The sequence below is a fragment of the Dermochelys coriacea genome, chromosome 13 (assembly GCF_009764565.3).
Source record: "Dermochelys coriacea isolate rDerCor1 chromosome 13, rDerCor1.pri.v4, whole genome shotgun sequence".
Lineage (NCBI taxonomy): Eukaryota > Metazoa > Chordata > Testudines > Dermochelyidae > Dermochelys > Dermochelys coriacea.
In genome coordinates, this window is record NC_050080.1 from 35,083,868 (window position 1) to 35,097,912 (window position 14,045).

Consider the following 14,045-nt stretch of genomic DNA (forward strand, 5'->3'; position numbering starts at 1 on the left):
AATCAAGCCTACAGTGGCTGTGCCCCTGGTTGCTTCCTCCAGACAGAAGAGCTACCAGCTGAACAGGGAAGTTGTGACCCTAACTAGGCCATTAGCTAGTTCAGAAGCTTGTAAGACTACAAGGAAATATGGGCCCTAGATTCCCAATATGCATGGTAATTATACCTGGTGGCTCCATTAATCATATCTTCTGGGAATGTGGTAATAACAACCTCCTATAGTCCTGTAGTTACTACCAGTCTTAAGAGACTCCCACAATGGGATGGGCACCAATGAAATCTGAGAGCGAGATGGGTGTGGATAATCAGAGGGCAGGTTTTGTACCAGTTTAGCTATTATGCCAGAACAACCACTAATATGGATTCAGGTACACCTGTATTGTTAATTTCTCTCCATTGATGGCAATAAGCTATCTCAGGATGAGCATCTTTCCATGGGTATTCACTGCTCAGAAACCCAAAGTTCTTTTTTGTGTGCATCCCAGCTTTTCACATATCACATTTGGGCTCATGCGTGAATCCATTTTGTGCATTTCAAGTTTTGCCTAATGTGAGTTTGTATTGTGTGTATTTGAATCCATGGCTTGTATGACTCTTCTGTGTCTCATGTTTATGTGTCATCTGTGTGTGTGTGTACATATGTTGCCTGTATGTGCCTCTTGCATGCCTCCCCTTCCTCGTGAGTCTTTGTATCTATTGTCGATGCATTTGTGTTGTGTGTGGTTATGCCTCTCTCTTGGGTGCGTCAGAGCCCTGTTTGTCTCTGGTGTTGTTTCATGTGTGTGTTTGAATCTTGTGTGCCTTAGCACATTGCTCTGAGTGTCCTTCCTTCCTATGCCTAGAGCTAATGGGGGAGAAGCCAAAACTCACAACCCAACCTTTTGCCTTGAAAATATCAGAATTAGTTCTTAACCCAAGAATGCCTCTCAGCTGTAAATCTCTCTCTCTCTCCCCCCCTTTATCCTTCCCCATCTCCCTCTCCTTCATTCACTATTAAAATTCCAAGGGCACATTTCTGCCTCTCAGAAATAGGGCAGACCCCCAACGGTATCCAGTGGGAGTTCTTCCTTCAGAGAATTGCTCTTATCCTGCAGAGAAAGAATCACGTATCACTTGGATGGCGGGATGTGAATTATATACAGTGGTGAGCTGGAGCCGGTTTGCAGCGGTTCGCTAGAACCAGTTGTTAAATTTAGAAGCCCTTTTAGAACCGGTTGTTCCGCGAGGGACAACCGGTTCTAAAAGGGCTTCTAAATTTAACTGGCCAAAAGTGGTGCCTTAGGCGCCGACTCCATGGGTGCTCCAGCCCTGGAGCACCCAATGGGAAAATTTAGTGGGTGCAGAGCACCCACCGGCAGCTCCCCGCCCCACCCCCGGCCCCAGCTCACCTCCACTCCGCCTCTGCCACTGCCCCTCAACACACCGCCCCGCTCTGCTTCTCCCCCCGCCAGGCTTCCCGCGAATCAGCTGTTCGTGCGGGAAGCCGGGGCGGGCTGAGAAGCAGGCCACAGCTTCCCGCTCAGGCCCAGGCAGGCAAAGCAGAGGTGAGCTTGGGCGAGGGAGGGGCGCGAGGAGGACCGCCCACGCCGCAGCAGGTAACCGGGGGGGGGCCTGTAGGGGAACTGTTCCCCGCCCCAGCTCACCTCCGCTACCCTCGGCCTGAGCGGGATGCTGCCGCCTGCCTCTCAGCCCTCCCCGGCTTCCTGCCGAACAGCTGATTCTCGGGAAGCGGGGGGGACACAGAGAAGCAGAGCAGGACGGCGTATTCAGGGCAGGAGGTGGAGGCGGAGCAGAGGTGAGCTGGGGCCAGGCGCTGGGCGGGGCAGGGAGCTGCTGGTGGGGGCTCTGCACCCACCAAATTTTCCCCGTGGGGAGCACCCAGGGAGTCAGTGCCTAAGGCACCACTTTTTATGTGATCAGTGCGGGGAGCGGCTGCTCCTCTGCCCCTAGGAGCCAGAGGGACCTGCCGGATGCTTCCTGGGAGCTGCCCCAGGCAAGCACTGCTGGGACTCCCCACCTCGCCCCCCGGCAGGTGCCTCTGGCTCTTAGGGGTGGGGTGGGCACCCACTACGGTGGCCCACGAGACCCTTCTGCCCGGTTCTAGGGGCAGACAGGGGACAGGGGAAGGGGTGGATGGGGCAGGGGTCCTGGGGGGGGGCATCAAGGAACACAGGGGGGTTAGTTGGGGCAGAAGTCCTGGGGGGCAGGGGTGGGCAACAACCCCCTTGTGGGGTGAGGAGGGAACCCATTGTTAAGATTTTGGCAGCTCATCTCTGATTATATATGTCATCACCTCACCCCCCATGTTGTCATATTCCCCTGACAACTGATGCCTATTGCTATCTCAGTGATTCACACACCAGTTCAATCAGGTGTTATGAGTTCAAGTCTCACTGGGGGAGTCTAATCTACTGGTGCTGACTAATCTTCTTCCTTCCTGTAATGACAGCACAGCAGCCCTAGGGGTTCATGTGCTCTGACTGCCACCTTCAAAGGGATTTAGACACCCAATTCCCCACTAATTATTATGATGTCCAATTCTTTTAGTCCCTTTGCAGTGGGTTGTGGGTCAGCATTGAGGGGCACCAGCAGAGCTGTGTGGGCTGGGGAGCTGTTGTAATAATTGGGCCTACAAATTTACCCTATTATTAAACTCAGCTGTGAAGAGTAAAAGTTTTACCAAATGTCTGGTCACAAATGACAATAAAGGTTGAGCAGAAAAGGTGCAAAGTGAAACTCATTAAATGAGCAAGCCCCCTGACATCACTCAAGGGCTGAGTTTGGATCATGGCTGTAAGCAGAGTCAGGATGAGCTCCACCCTGACATCTGGTGGTGAGGTGTGGCAAGTTGTGGAAAAGAACTTCAGGGGCTGATGTCATTTGCATAGGCACACCCACCCTGCCTAAAATGAGCCCATAGCTGCCCAAATGGTCACTTTGGCTGCTGTGGGATCCCCATTGTCTCTGTTATTGGGGCAGGAGGAATAAATTGTTATTATCCTGATTATGGGAATCAAGGACAGTGGAACTGTACTTGGCCTTTTGTTATGACGGAGGGACTCGCCATCAACTAAGTAGCACTCGCTAGTCAAGGGACATGGGTTCCAACTCTCTGTGAGTTGAGAGAAGTTGGAGATGGGTATTAGTACTTGTTAGTGGGGTACCCTTTGTGTGGGTCTGAGACATCAAATGTCTATCTGCTGTAGATCATCAGAGCTAATTTTGAGTCTATTAGGAGTCTAGCTACAGGTGCTGAGCTAAATTCACTTTGGCCTTATGGTGCCCTAGTACTGAGGCTTCTACTACTACAGGCTGAAATCACGAAAGAACTAAAATTATTGAGTACTGTGTTAAGTAGTGGGGAGTCTGAAGATCTATTGCAGAGTGGACCGTTTGTGGGATGGCTAGAGAGGCTTGTGGACCAGCTAGCAGAGCAGTTTGTGGGACTGCTAGCTATGAGTTCAGCATTCAATACCGGTCAGGAAGAAGTGATGCAGATGTCCAGGTGTCTGCAGGCACCAGAAGTTGCTGTGATACCCATGGATGGAGTAAGAGCTATTTGCAGTCTGAGTCACTGAGAGCCAGAGGCCCATGAGAGCCTTAATGGATGTGTTGCAGAAGCTTTGGGCCTGTCCCATAAATGCGTGCCTTCTGCTTCAGTGAACTATATTGCACTGGACCAATCTCCCTTGCTCAATGTGGCTGACTGGCAAGAAGCCCAGCTGCAAGATATTGACATTTGTGATACACTACTTACCAAAAGGGAGGGGTGAAGCCCAGCTGCGGTTGTCCCACCTAACCCAGAGGGTAAACTACTATTGCGAGAATGGACCAGACTAAAACTAATTCAGGGAGTGCTACACCGAATGACCACCGACCCTTTGCAAAAGCAATGAGCACAACTAGTGCTGCCAAAAGAGTACAGAGCCCTGCATGATGACTTTGGACATTTAGGGATGGAGAGGACCCTGGAACTTATTCGTAGTAGGTTCTATTGGCCCCGGATGGCTGAAGATGTGCGCAGGAAATGTGAGACTTGCGCTCGATGTGTTCAAAGGAAAACTCTGCTCATGAGGGCTGCATATCTCAAGAACATCACCAGCAACAACCCTTTGGAACTTGTATGCATTGATTTCCTGTCTTTAGAACTTTCTATTAGTGACTGACCATTTTACGCGGTATGCACAGGCATATCCCACACATGATCAGAGGGTCATCACTGTCACTTGAGTACTGTGGGAAAAATATTTCTCAGTTTATGGATTCCCAGCCTGGATACACTCGGATCGGGGCGGGACTTTGAGAGTCACCTTCTGAAGGAGGTGTTGAGGATAGTGGGAATTAAAAAGTTTAGGACAACGCCTTATTACCCACAAGGTGATCCTCAGCCAGAGAGGTTCAGCCGAACCCTATTAGATACGTTGGGGACTTTGCGACCAGAGCAGAAGGCAACCTGGAGCCAACATGTCGCATTTTTGGTGCATGCCTACAACGCCACAAAGAACAATGCTACGGGAGTCACCCCATATCTCTTGATGTTTGGGCGAGAACCAAGATTACCCATAGACTTGTGCTTTGGTGTATCAGAAGATGGAGATAGCTATGAAACTCATCAGCAATATGTATCCCGACTAAAGGAAAAGCTGCGGGATGCTTATCACTTAGCTTCATCTGCAGCTCAGAAGAACGCAGACCGCAAAAAACATCGATATGATGCTAGGGTACGTTTGCAGGAGCTCCAGCCGAGGGTCAGAGTTCTGCTGCAAAATTTGGGTATGGCTGGCAAACACAAGATATCCGACAGATGGAAGGCAAATCTTACTTGGGGATGGAAAAGCTGGAAGACCTGCCGGTCTACAAGATCAAACCTGAAGAGGGTCCAGGGCAAATAAAGACAGTGCATAGAAACCTTTTGCTCCCTGTAGGGTAATTAGTAAGTACCCCTTATGAGATGGGCTACAACAGGGCAATCAGGCAGGATAAAGGTGCTAGACCAACTCCACCATCCAACATGGACAGCCGGCCCCCTGCAGCTAACCTACCCCCATGCAGCACATCCGAGAGTGAGTCTGAGGAGGAAGACACAACCCTGGTGTATCCTGGAATGGAGACAAGATTTCAGTCTCAATCTCAATCAGCTGAACCAAATGAGAGTTCCCCCTCTTCTGCCCTAAACCCCATGGCGGAATTATTTAGGCCCATTTCTGACACCCCTGTGCCACTGATAGGACCCCTGTGTGATGATGCACACAGGTTATTGGACAGTGGAGACACACAGGTAGAGGATGTTCTGGGAACCTTGGACCCTCTAGTGTTAGAACTAAAAGTGCAGGGGCCTACACCAGTAGCCAAGGCACCCTCAAAGGAAACCTCTTCATCTGTCACTCAAGAGGATGTTCCCCCTACCATGACAACAGAGATTCTCAATAGACGAGACAGGGTCTTGTTGAACAGTTTGAAGTTGGACAGTGACAGGGTCACATAAAAACCTTTGACTCTCTGGGCCCAAATAGTCCATAAATTATTTTAATGGACACCAAGACTAGAGCAGTAGGGAGCGCCAGGTCAGGATTGAGGAGCATGGGCAGAGCAGGGTGTGGGGAGCTGTCATAAATATAAAGGGAAGGGTAACAACCTTTATGTATGTAGTTATATAAAATCCCTCTTGGCCAAAGGTATAAAATCATCTGTAAGGGGTTAATCAGTTCCATTAACCTAGTTGGCACCTGTCCAGAAGTACCAACAGGAAAAGAAGATACTTTCAAATCTGGGGGGTGGGGGGGAGGTTTTGTTTGTGCTCTTTTGTGTGTGTTCCCTCTTGAAACAAGAGAGAGACCAAGCAGGTAATCCAGCTCCTACTAAAATGATACATCTAAAATTACAAAAATTGTAATTAATAGCAAGAAAATGCGTTAAATTATCTTTTCTTTTAGCTTGTGAATTTTCCCTATGCTAAGAGGGAGGTTCATTCCTGCTTTGTAACTTTAAAGTTGAGCCTAGAGGGGAATCCTCTGTGTTTTAAATCTTTTTATTACCCTGTAAAATTACCTTCCCCTGATTTTACAGAGGTGCTTCTTTTACTTTTTTCTTTATAATAAAGTTCTTCTTTTAAGAACCTGATTGATTTTACTGTCCTAAACATAAAGGGTCTGGTCTGTACTTTTATTAAAGGCAATTGGTTGGTATATTATTCTCAAGCCTCCCCAGGAAAGGGGGTGAAGGAGCTTGGGGGGATATTTTGGGATATGACACCTTCTCCCAGTGCCTGCAAGGGCTTTACCCCCTCCCCAGCCCAGCCGCGCAGAGAAGCCCCGATATAAGAGGTGGCACAGGGCAGCGCAGCAGCCAGTGTGCAGAGAAGGTGGCGCAGCCCAGGCTCCCCGGCAGGACTCACCCTCTCCTCCCCAGGTAGTGGCTGGGCCCTGGCAGCTCAGCATCCTGGAGCTGGGGCTTCCCCTTCCCGCTGCGGCCGGGGGTGCAGTGCAGCGCCCTCGCCCCATCTAAGTGGCGCAGCTCCGAGAACGCAACTGCCCTGAAAAAGAAGGATGGCCGGAATGCCGCCCCTGGAAATATGCTGCCCCAAGCATGGTGCTTGCTTTGCTGGTGCCTAGAGCTGATCCTGATGGTTAGCAATCTTTTTAAGAGGTCTGGGTTAAAAAGGTTTCAAATGAAACCCGAGGCCTGTCTCCTAAAGTTTAGAAACCTCAGAAAACTTGACAATTAAGAGGGAAACATGCTTATAGTAGAGGAGGAAAGGGGCAGAGAATTATGAGGAGCTGGTAGCTTTAATTTGCTTAGAAGCAGTTTTTCGATGTCTGCTCTGATGAGGCGAAGGAAGCAGTGTGGGGAAAAGTTCCCAACCACTGTAGGCCAGGCAGCTGAGGCTGCTGACATATACCTACAAGTGAGACCATTCATAGAGCACAAGGCCCCAAAGGAGGGGCCAAAGCCTGACATGAAAAGTGGTCCCCCGTCAGTTTCTGGGGAAAAGGAAGGAGGGGAGACCAAGGCATGGTCTACACTATGAGTTTATGTCGGATTTAGCAGCATTAAATCGAATTAACTCTGCACCCATCCACACAACAAAGACATTTTTTTCAACATAAAGGGTTCTTAAAACCGTTTTCTGTACTCCTCAGCAATGAGGCGATTAGCACTGAAATTGACATCACCGTTTCGAATTAGGGTTAGTGTGGACGCAATTCGAAAGTATTGGCCTCCGGGAGCTATCCCACAGTGCACCATTGTGACCGCTCTGAACAGTACTCTGAACTCGGATGCACTGGCCAGGTGTACAGGAAAAGCCCCAGGAACTTTTAAATCGCATTTCCTGTTTGGCCAGGCGACCTCATCAGCACAGGTGACCATGCAGAGCTCATCATCAAAGGTGACCATGCAGTCCCAAAATCGAAAAAGAGCTCCAGCATGGACCGAACGGGATGTACTGTATCTGATTGCTGTATGGGGAGAGGAATCCGTGCTATCAGAGCTACGTTGCAAAAGACGAAATACCAAAACATTTCAAAAAATCTCAGAGGCCATGAGGGACAATGGCTACATCAGGGATGCAACACAGTCCTGCATGAAACTTAAGGACCTCAGACAAGCGTACCAGAAAACCAAAGAATCAAACGGATGCTCCAGGACAGAGCCCCAGACATGCCACTTCTATGCTGAGCTGCATGCAATTCTAGGGGGGGGCCGCCACCACTACCCCACCCCTGTCCGTGGACTCCAATAATGGGGTACTCTCCACCATGCCTGAGGATTTTTCGGACGCGGAAGATGAAGATGAGGAGGAGGAGCTTGAGGAGAGCACACAGCGCACCGTTCTCCCTGACAGCCACGATCTTTTTATCACCCTGACTGAAATACCCTCCCAACCCAACCAAGCCGGAGAAGAGACCTCTGGTGAGTGTACCTTTTTAAATATAATACATGTTATAAAAGCAAGAGTTTTTTTAATGATTAATTAGCCCTGAGGACTTGGGATGCATTCGTGGTCCATATAGCTACTGGAAAAGCCTGCTAATGTGTCTGGGGATGGAATGGAAATCCTCCAGGGACAACTCCATGAAGCGCTCCTGGAGGCACTCTAAAAGCCTTTGCAGAAGGTTTCTGGGGAAAGCAGCCTTATTCCATCCTCCATGGTAGGACACTTTACCACATCATGCTAGTAGCAAGTAATCTGGTATCATTGCATGACAAAGCCTGGCAGCGTATGGTCCTGGTGTTTGCTGGCATTCAAGCAACATTCATTCTTTATCTCCCTGTGTTATCCTCAGGAGAGTGATATAGTTCATGGTAACCTGGTTGAAATAGGGGAATTTAATTAAGGAGACATTCAGAGGTGGCCATTCCTACTGGGCTGTTTGCTTTGGCTGAAAAGAAATCCTCCCCACAATTAGCCACGCGGTGTGGGAGGGGCATTGGTCCTGAACTGTTTGCATTTAGCTAGCAGGGATCTTCCCTGATACCAGCCACGGGGTGGGGTGAGGGGTAAAGTGATCATCCCAGAGAATTGGATGGGGGAGGGGGTTAGTTTGGTTTCTGCTGCTGCACGTTAACAGGAAAACTGCAGCAGTAAATGGCCAACTCAATGGGCTTTGCTTGGTATGGGAGTGGAGGGGGCTGCTGTTATGAAGGTTGCAGAAGCAGAAAGACTATGGCTTACCATGGCCGCCTGCAAGCCAAAATCTGTTGCCCGGCCCTGCGTGTGTGATCTCTAACACCAAAGCCGCAGGCACGCAATATAAGATACAAAATGCGATCTTGTACCAAAATTACATGTGCTATGTAATGTGAATAGTGTTGTTCACCGTGAAAGAGTATAGCCATTGTTCTGTAAAATGTATCTTTTTAAATACTTCACTCCCTTTTTTCCCTCCAGCAGCTGCAAATGTTTCAAGCCTCCCTCCTCTATCCCAAAGGCTGTCTCAGAAAAGGCAGCGAAAAAAACGCACACACGACGAAATGTTCTCTGAGCTCATGCAGTCGTCCAGCATTGACATAGTTCAGCAGAATGTGTGGAGGGACACAATAACAGAGTACAGGTATGCGGCCGATGAACATGAGGAGAGGTGGCGGCAGGAAGATCAGAGAAGGCAGGATGCAATGCTGGGGCTACTGAGAGATCAAACAGACATCCTCCGGCATCTGGGTGGAGGTTCATGAATGGCAGCAGGATCACAGACTGCTGCTGCGCCCCTGTTTAACCACCCTCCCTCCTCCCCAAGTTCCATAACCTCCTCACCCAGACACCCAAGAATGCGAGGGGGGGGAGACTCCGGGTACCCAACCACTCCACCCCAGTGGACAGCCCAAGCAACAGAAGGCTGGCATTCAACAAGTTTTGAAGTGGACTTTTCATTCCCTCCTACCCTCCTCCCACACCCCACCTGGGATGCCTTGTGAGTTATCTCCCTATTTTTATAATCAATTAATAAAGAATACATGTTTTTTAAACGATAGTGACTTTATTTCCATTGCAAGCAAGCTGTGATCAAAGGGGGGAGGGCAGGTGGCTTACAGGAAATTTAGAGGCAACCAAGGGGGCGGGTTTTCATCAAGGAGAAACAAACAGAAGTGTCACACAGTATCCTGGCCAGTCATGAAACCGGTTTTCAAAGCTTCTCTGATGCGCAGCACTTCCTGCTGTGCTCTTCTAACCGCCCTGGTGTCTAGCTATGTGTATTCAGCGGCCAGGCGATTTGCCTCAACCTCCCACCCCACCTTAAACATCTCCCCCTTACTCTCACAGAGATTGTGGAGCACGCAGCAAGCAGCAATAACAATGGGAATATTGGTTTTGCTGAGGTCTGAGCGAGTCAGTAAACTGTGCCAGCGACCCTTTAAACCACCATTCTGCACTTGCTCAGCCTTTCAATGAAGTCACACAAATGAGGGTCATTTTTGTCAGTTGCCAGCTTGTGCAGATCAAGGAGTAACTGGTTCACATTTTTTTCCAGGTGCAAGGCACACTCCGTTGCCATCAACCCATTCTCCCAATCATCAAGATCGGGGTTTCTTGATGTCCTGCAAAAAGATGCGACCACCCCTCTGGTTCTGCAGCTTCATGAGTTTTTCAGCATGCTCACGCTCCTCGTTGGATTGGTGCAGAAAATACTTGGCAAAGTTCTTTAGAGCCACATCATCCCGGTCAAAATAGAAAGACATGCTGAGTACACGTAGGAGGCGTAGAGCTCCAGGTTGATCTGGGACAAGTGATCAGTTGAACATCTCCTTACTACTGTCCAGAGTGTCTGTGTATGGCTTCATGAGCCAGGGCATTAAGGGATAGGCTGGGTCCCCAAGGATAACTATAGGCATTTCAACATCTCCAACAGTTATTTTCTGGTCTGGGAAGTAAATCTCTTCCTGCTGCCATTTAAACAGACCAGAGTTCCTGAAGATGAGAGCGGCATGAACCATTCCCAGCCATCCCACATTGATGTTGATGAAATGTCCCTTGTGATCCACCAGTGCTTGCAAGCACCATTGAAAAATACCCCTTGCGGTTTATGTACTGGCTGCCCTGGTGGTCTGGTCCCAAGATAGGGATATGCATTCCGTCTATAGCCCCACCACAGTTAGGGAATCCCATTGTAGCAAAGTCATCTAGTATGTCCTACACATTTCCAAGAGTCACTACCTTTGATAGCAGCAGCTCAATGATTGAGTTGGCTACTTGCATCACAGCAACCCCCACAGTAGATTTGCGCACTCCAAATTGATTATCGAGTGACCGATAGCTGTCTGGCATTGCAAGCTTCCACAGAGCTGTTGCCACTCGCTTGTGAACTATGAGGGCTGCTCTCATCTTGATATTCTTGAGCCTCAGGGCAGGGGAAAGCAAGTCAAAAAAAGTTCCATGAAAGTGCCCTTATGCATGTGAAAGTTTCGAAGCCACTGGGGATCATCCCAAACCTGCAACACTACGTGTTCCCACCACTCTGGGCTTGTTTCCCAGGCCCAGAATCAGCGTTCCATGGCATGAGCCTGCCCCATTAACACCATGATCTCGAAATTGCTGAGGACCGCGGTTTTAGAGAAATCTGTGTTCAGGCCCTCATCACCGCGCCGCCGTCGCCTCCTCGCCTGGTTTTTCAGGTGCTGATTCTGCATAAACTGCACAATAATGTGCAAGGGGTTTACAATGGTCATAACTGCTGTGGTGAGCTGAATGGGCTCCATGCTTGCCGTGCTATGCAGTCTGCTCGGGCAATACAGGGAAAAGGGCATGAAATGATTGTCTGCTGTTGCTTTCACAGAGGGAGGAAAGGTTGACTGATGACATTTACCCCTAACCATCTGCGACAAATTTTTGACCCCATCAGGCATTGGAAGTTCAGCCCAGAATTCCAATGGGCAGCGGGGACTGCGGGAACTGTGGGATAGCTACCCACAGTGCACCGCTTGGAATATCAACGCTTGCCACGGTATTGTGGACGCACACTGCCGAATTAATGTGCTTAGTGTGGATGCATACACTCGACTTTATACAATCTGTTCCCAAAAATTGACTTCTGTAAAATCGGAGTACTTTCATAGTGTAGATATGGCCTAAGGACACATCACCCCCATGAAGGTCCCCTCCTGGTAATCCTAGTTATCAGACCCCAGGCCAAGGAGATGGCCACAGAAAGTGTTTCCTTTCTGGGTCCTCCGAACACATGAAGAAACAATGCCCTAGATATGGGGAGTCCAAATATAATGTCGAATCTACACAGGTTAATGCAGAAACCCTGGATTCAGAGACTTCAGTGGTGCCAGAGGGAGTCCTAGTTACTCAGTCAGGTCTGACATCTGGGAGGTAGACAAAGAGTTCCTCAAAGATGCCAAGGTAAATGGTAAAGTGTGCCAGGGATGGAGAGACAGTGGGGCCCAGATCTCTCTAGCTAGGGATGTGATTAAGGAGATGGATATGCCTGCCAGGAAGGAGGTAAAACTCCTAGCCTTGGGGCAATTTGAAGCCAGCCTGCCTTTAGCCTGCATTGAACTGGAATGTGGAGGTTTAAGGAGTACAGTGTATGTGGGGTTCTTCAGAATTTGCCAGCTGATGTCTTGTGTGAAAGGAAGAAATATCACTACCCCAGGCTGTTATTGTGATCCATAGCAAGCAGGAATGTGTCCCTAAGTCCCCAGAGCCTGAGGTGTCTCCAGGGAATGGGACCTCTTGTACCTGCCTATGCTGGACCAGGCCAATGGCCATGATGGGTTGTCAGGCTAAATGGACCCAGGGTCTAACCCCGTGTGGCAACTCATGTTCTCTTATGGCAGAGGTGGGCAAACTATGGCCTGTGGGCCACATCCTGCCCGCAGGACCGTCCTGCCTGGCCCTTGAGCTCCTGGCCAAGGCGGCTAGCCCCCAGACCCTCCCCCACAGCCTCAGCTCACCGTGCCAGTGCTCTGGGCAGCAGGGCTGCGAGCTCCTGCCGGGCAGCGCAGCTGTGAGAGCTGCCAGGTTGAGCGTATTAAATTGCTCCCCGTAGGAATGTGCTACTTACGGTGTACTACTTATAGCTGCCAGTCCTGGTGCTCTGAGTGGCATGGTAAGGGGGCGGGGGGCAGGGGATCCCAGGGGGCAGAGGACAGGGAGGAGGGGGTGGTTGGATAGGCGTGGGAGTCCCGGGGGGGCCTATCAGGGGTGTGGATAGGGGTTGGGGCAGTCGGGAGAGGGAGCAGGGGGAGTTGGATGGGAGAGAAACCTGAATGTCTGATATTGTTATTGTGGAGAACTTTGCCTGTCGAATGCAGTTAAACACAAACACTGAACCACTGGCTCTGAAAAGTCCCTCGTTGGGTGGGTTTGATTTCACAGTGTTGCCAATGTATTTTTTCATCCATCCCCCATATAACAGGTGCCCTGGAGGGTCCCGGTGGGGTGGTCAGGGGACAAGGAGCAGGGGGATTGGATGGGTCGGGCTTTCTCAGGGGGGCAGTCAGGGGGCGGGAAATGGGAGGGGACAGATAGGGGCCAGGCTGCTTGAGGAGGCACAGCCTTCCCTACCCGGGTGTAATGTATTAAATTGCTCCCCGAGGGAATGTGCTACTTATGATATATTACTTACAGCTGCCAGTCCTGGTGCTCCGTAAGTAGCACATTCCTATGGGGAGCAATTTAATATACTACACCCGCCCTCCATACAGTTTTGGAACCCCAATGTGGCCCTCAGGACAAAAAGTTTGCCCACCCCTGTCTTATGGTCATCTCCGCTGACTATTAGCCAACCGCAGTATATGTGAGTGATACACAGCTACCCCAAAAGATGGAGAGATACAACAACACAGACTCAAAAAGGAGTACTTGTGGCACCTTAGAGACTAACAAATTTATTAGAGCATAAGCTTTCGTGAGCTACAGCTCACTTCATCGGATGCATGGAATGGAACATACAGTAAGATATATATATTACAGATAAGTTGGAAGTTACCATACAAACTGTGAGAGGCTAATTAATTAAGATGAGCTATTATCAGCAGGAGAAAAAAACTTTTGTAGTGATAATCAAGATGGCCCATTTAGACAGTTGACAAGAAGGTGTAAGGATACTTAACTTAAGGAAATAGATTCAATATGTGTAATGACCCAGACTCAGGTGCCTCTTTGTGTGCTGGGGAGGGGCAATTTCAGATAGGCAGGCCCCAATCCTGGAAAGTACAAAGAACTATTGGGGGGCGTACCCCAGGGATCACGATGTCACAGCCAGGTGCAATGCACTGGTATCACTTTGCCAGGGTGTTTGGATAGAACACGTCTTCCCCTTCTGGAGAGCGGGTGTGGGAATGGTACCAGCAGAATGTGCGTGTGCGCATGCATGTAACCAAACCAATCACATCTCACAAGCTGGGCCTGCATGAACAGACAGACACTCTGCAGCTGCCAGCTGGGAATTTTGTTCCCAACAGCAAACGCTTCCTCCACTGTATGCAAAAGGAGCAATGGCTTTAGCTCTGTCTAGGTAGTCGGCGTAACTGCTAAAGCCATCAACACACACACACACACACACACACACAGAGTCAGTATATTAGAATATTGAGGCTGCA

At 49.5% G+C, this 14,045-nt stretch overlaps 1 protein-coding gene across 1 annotated transcript; it reads right to left on the minus strand.

The window, feature by feature from the left end:
• Positions 1–4,955: 4,955 nt before the first annotated feature.
• On the minus strand, positions 4,956–12,210 carry LOC119842048 (ferritin heavy chain-like). The gene is given in 5 exon segments (XM_043496159.1): positions 4,956–5,098; positions 9,883–10,021; positions 10,023–10,180; positions 10,183–10,213; positions 12,181–12,210. Coding segments are annotated over 5 exon segments (501 nt in total).
• Positions 12,211–14,045: the final 1,835 nt, after the last annotated feature.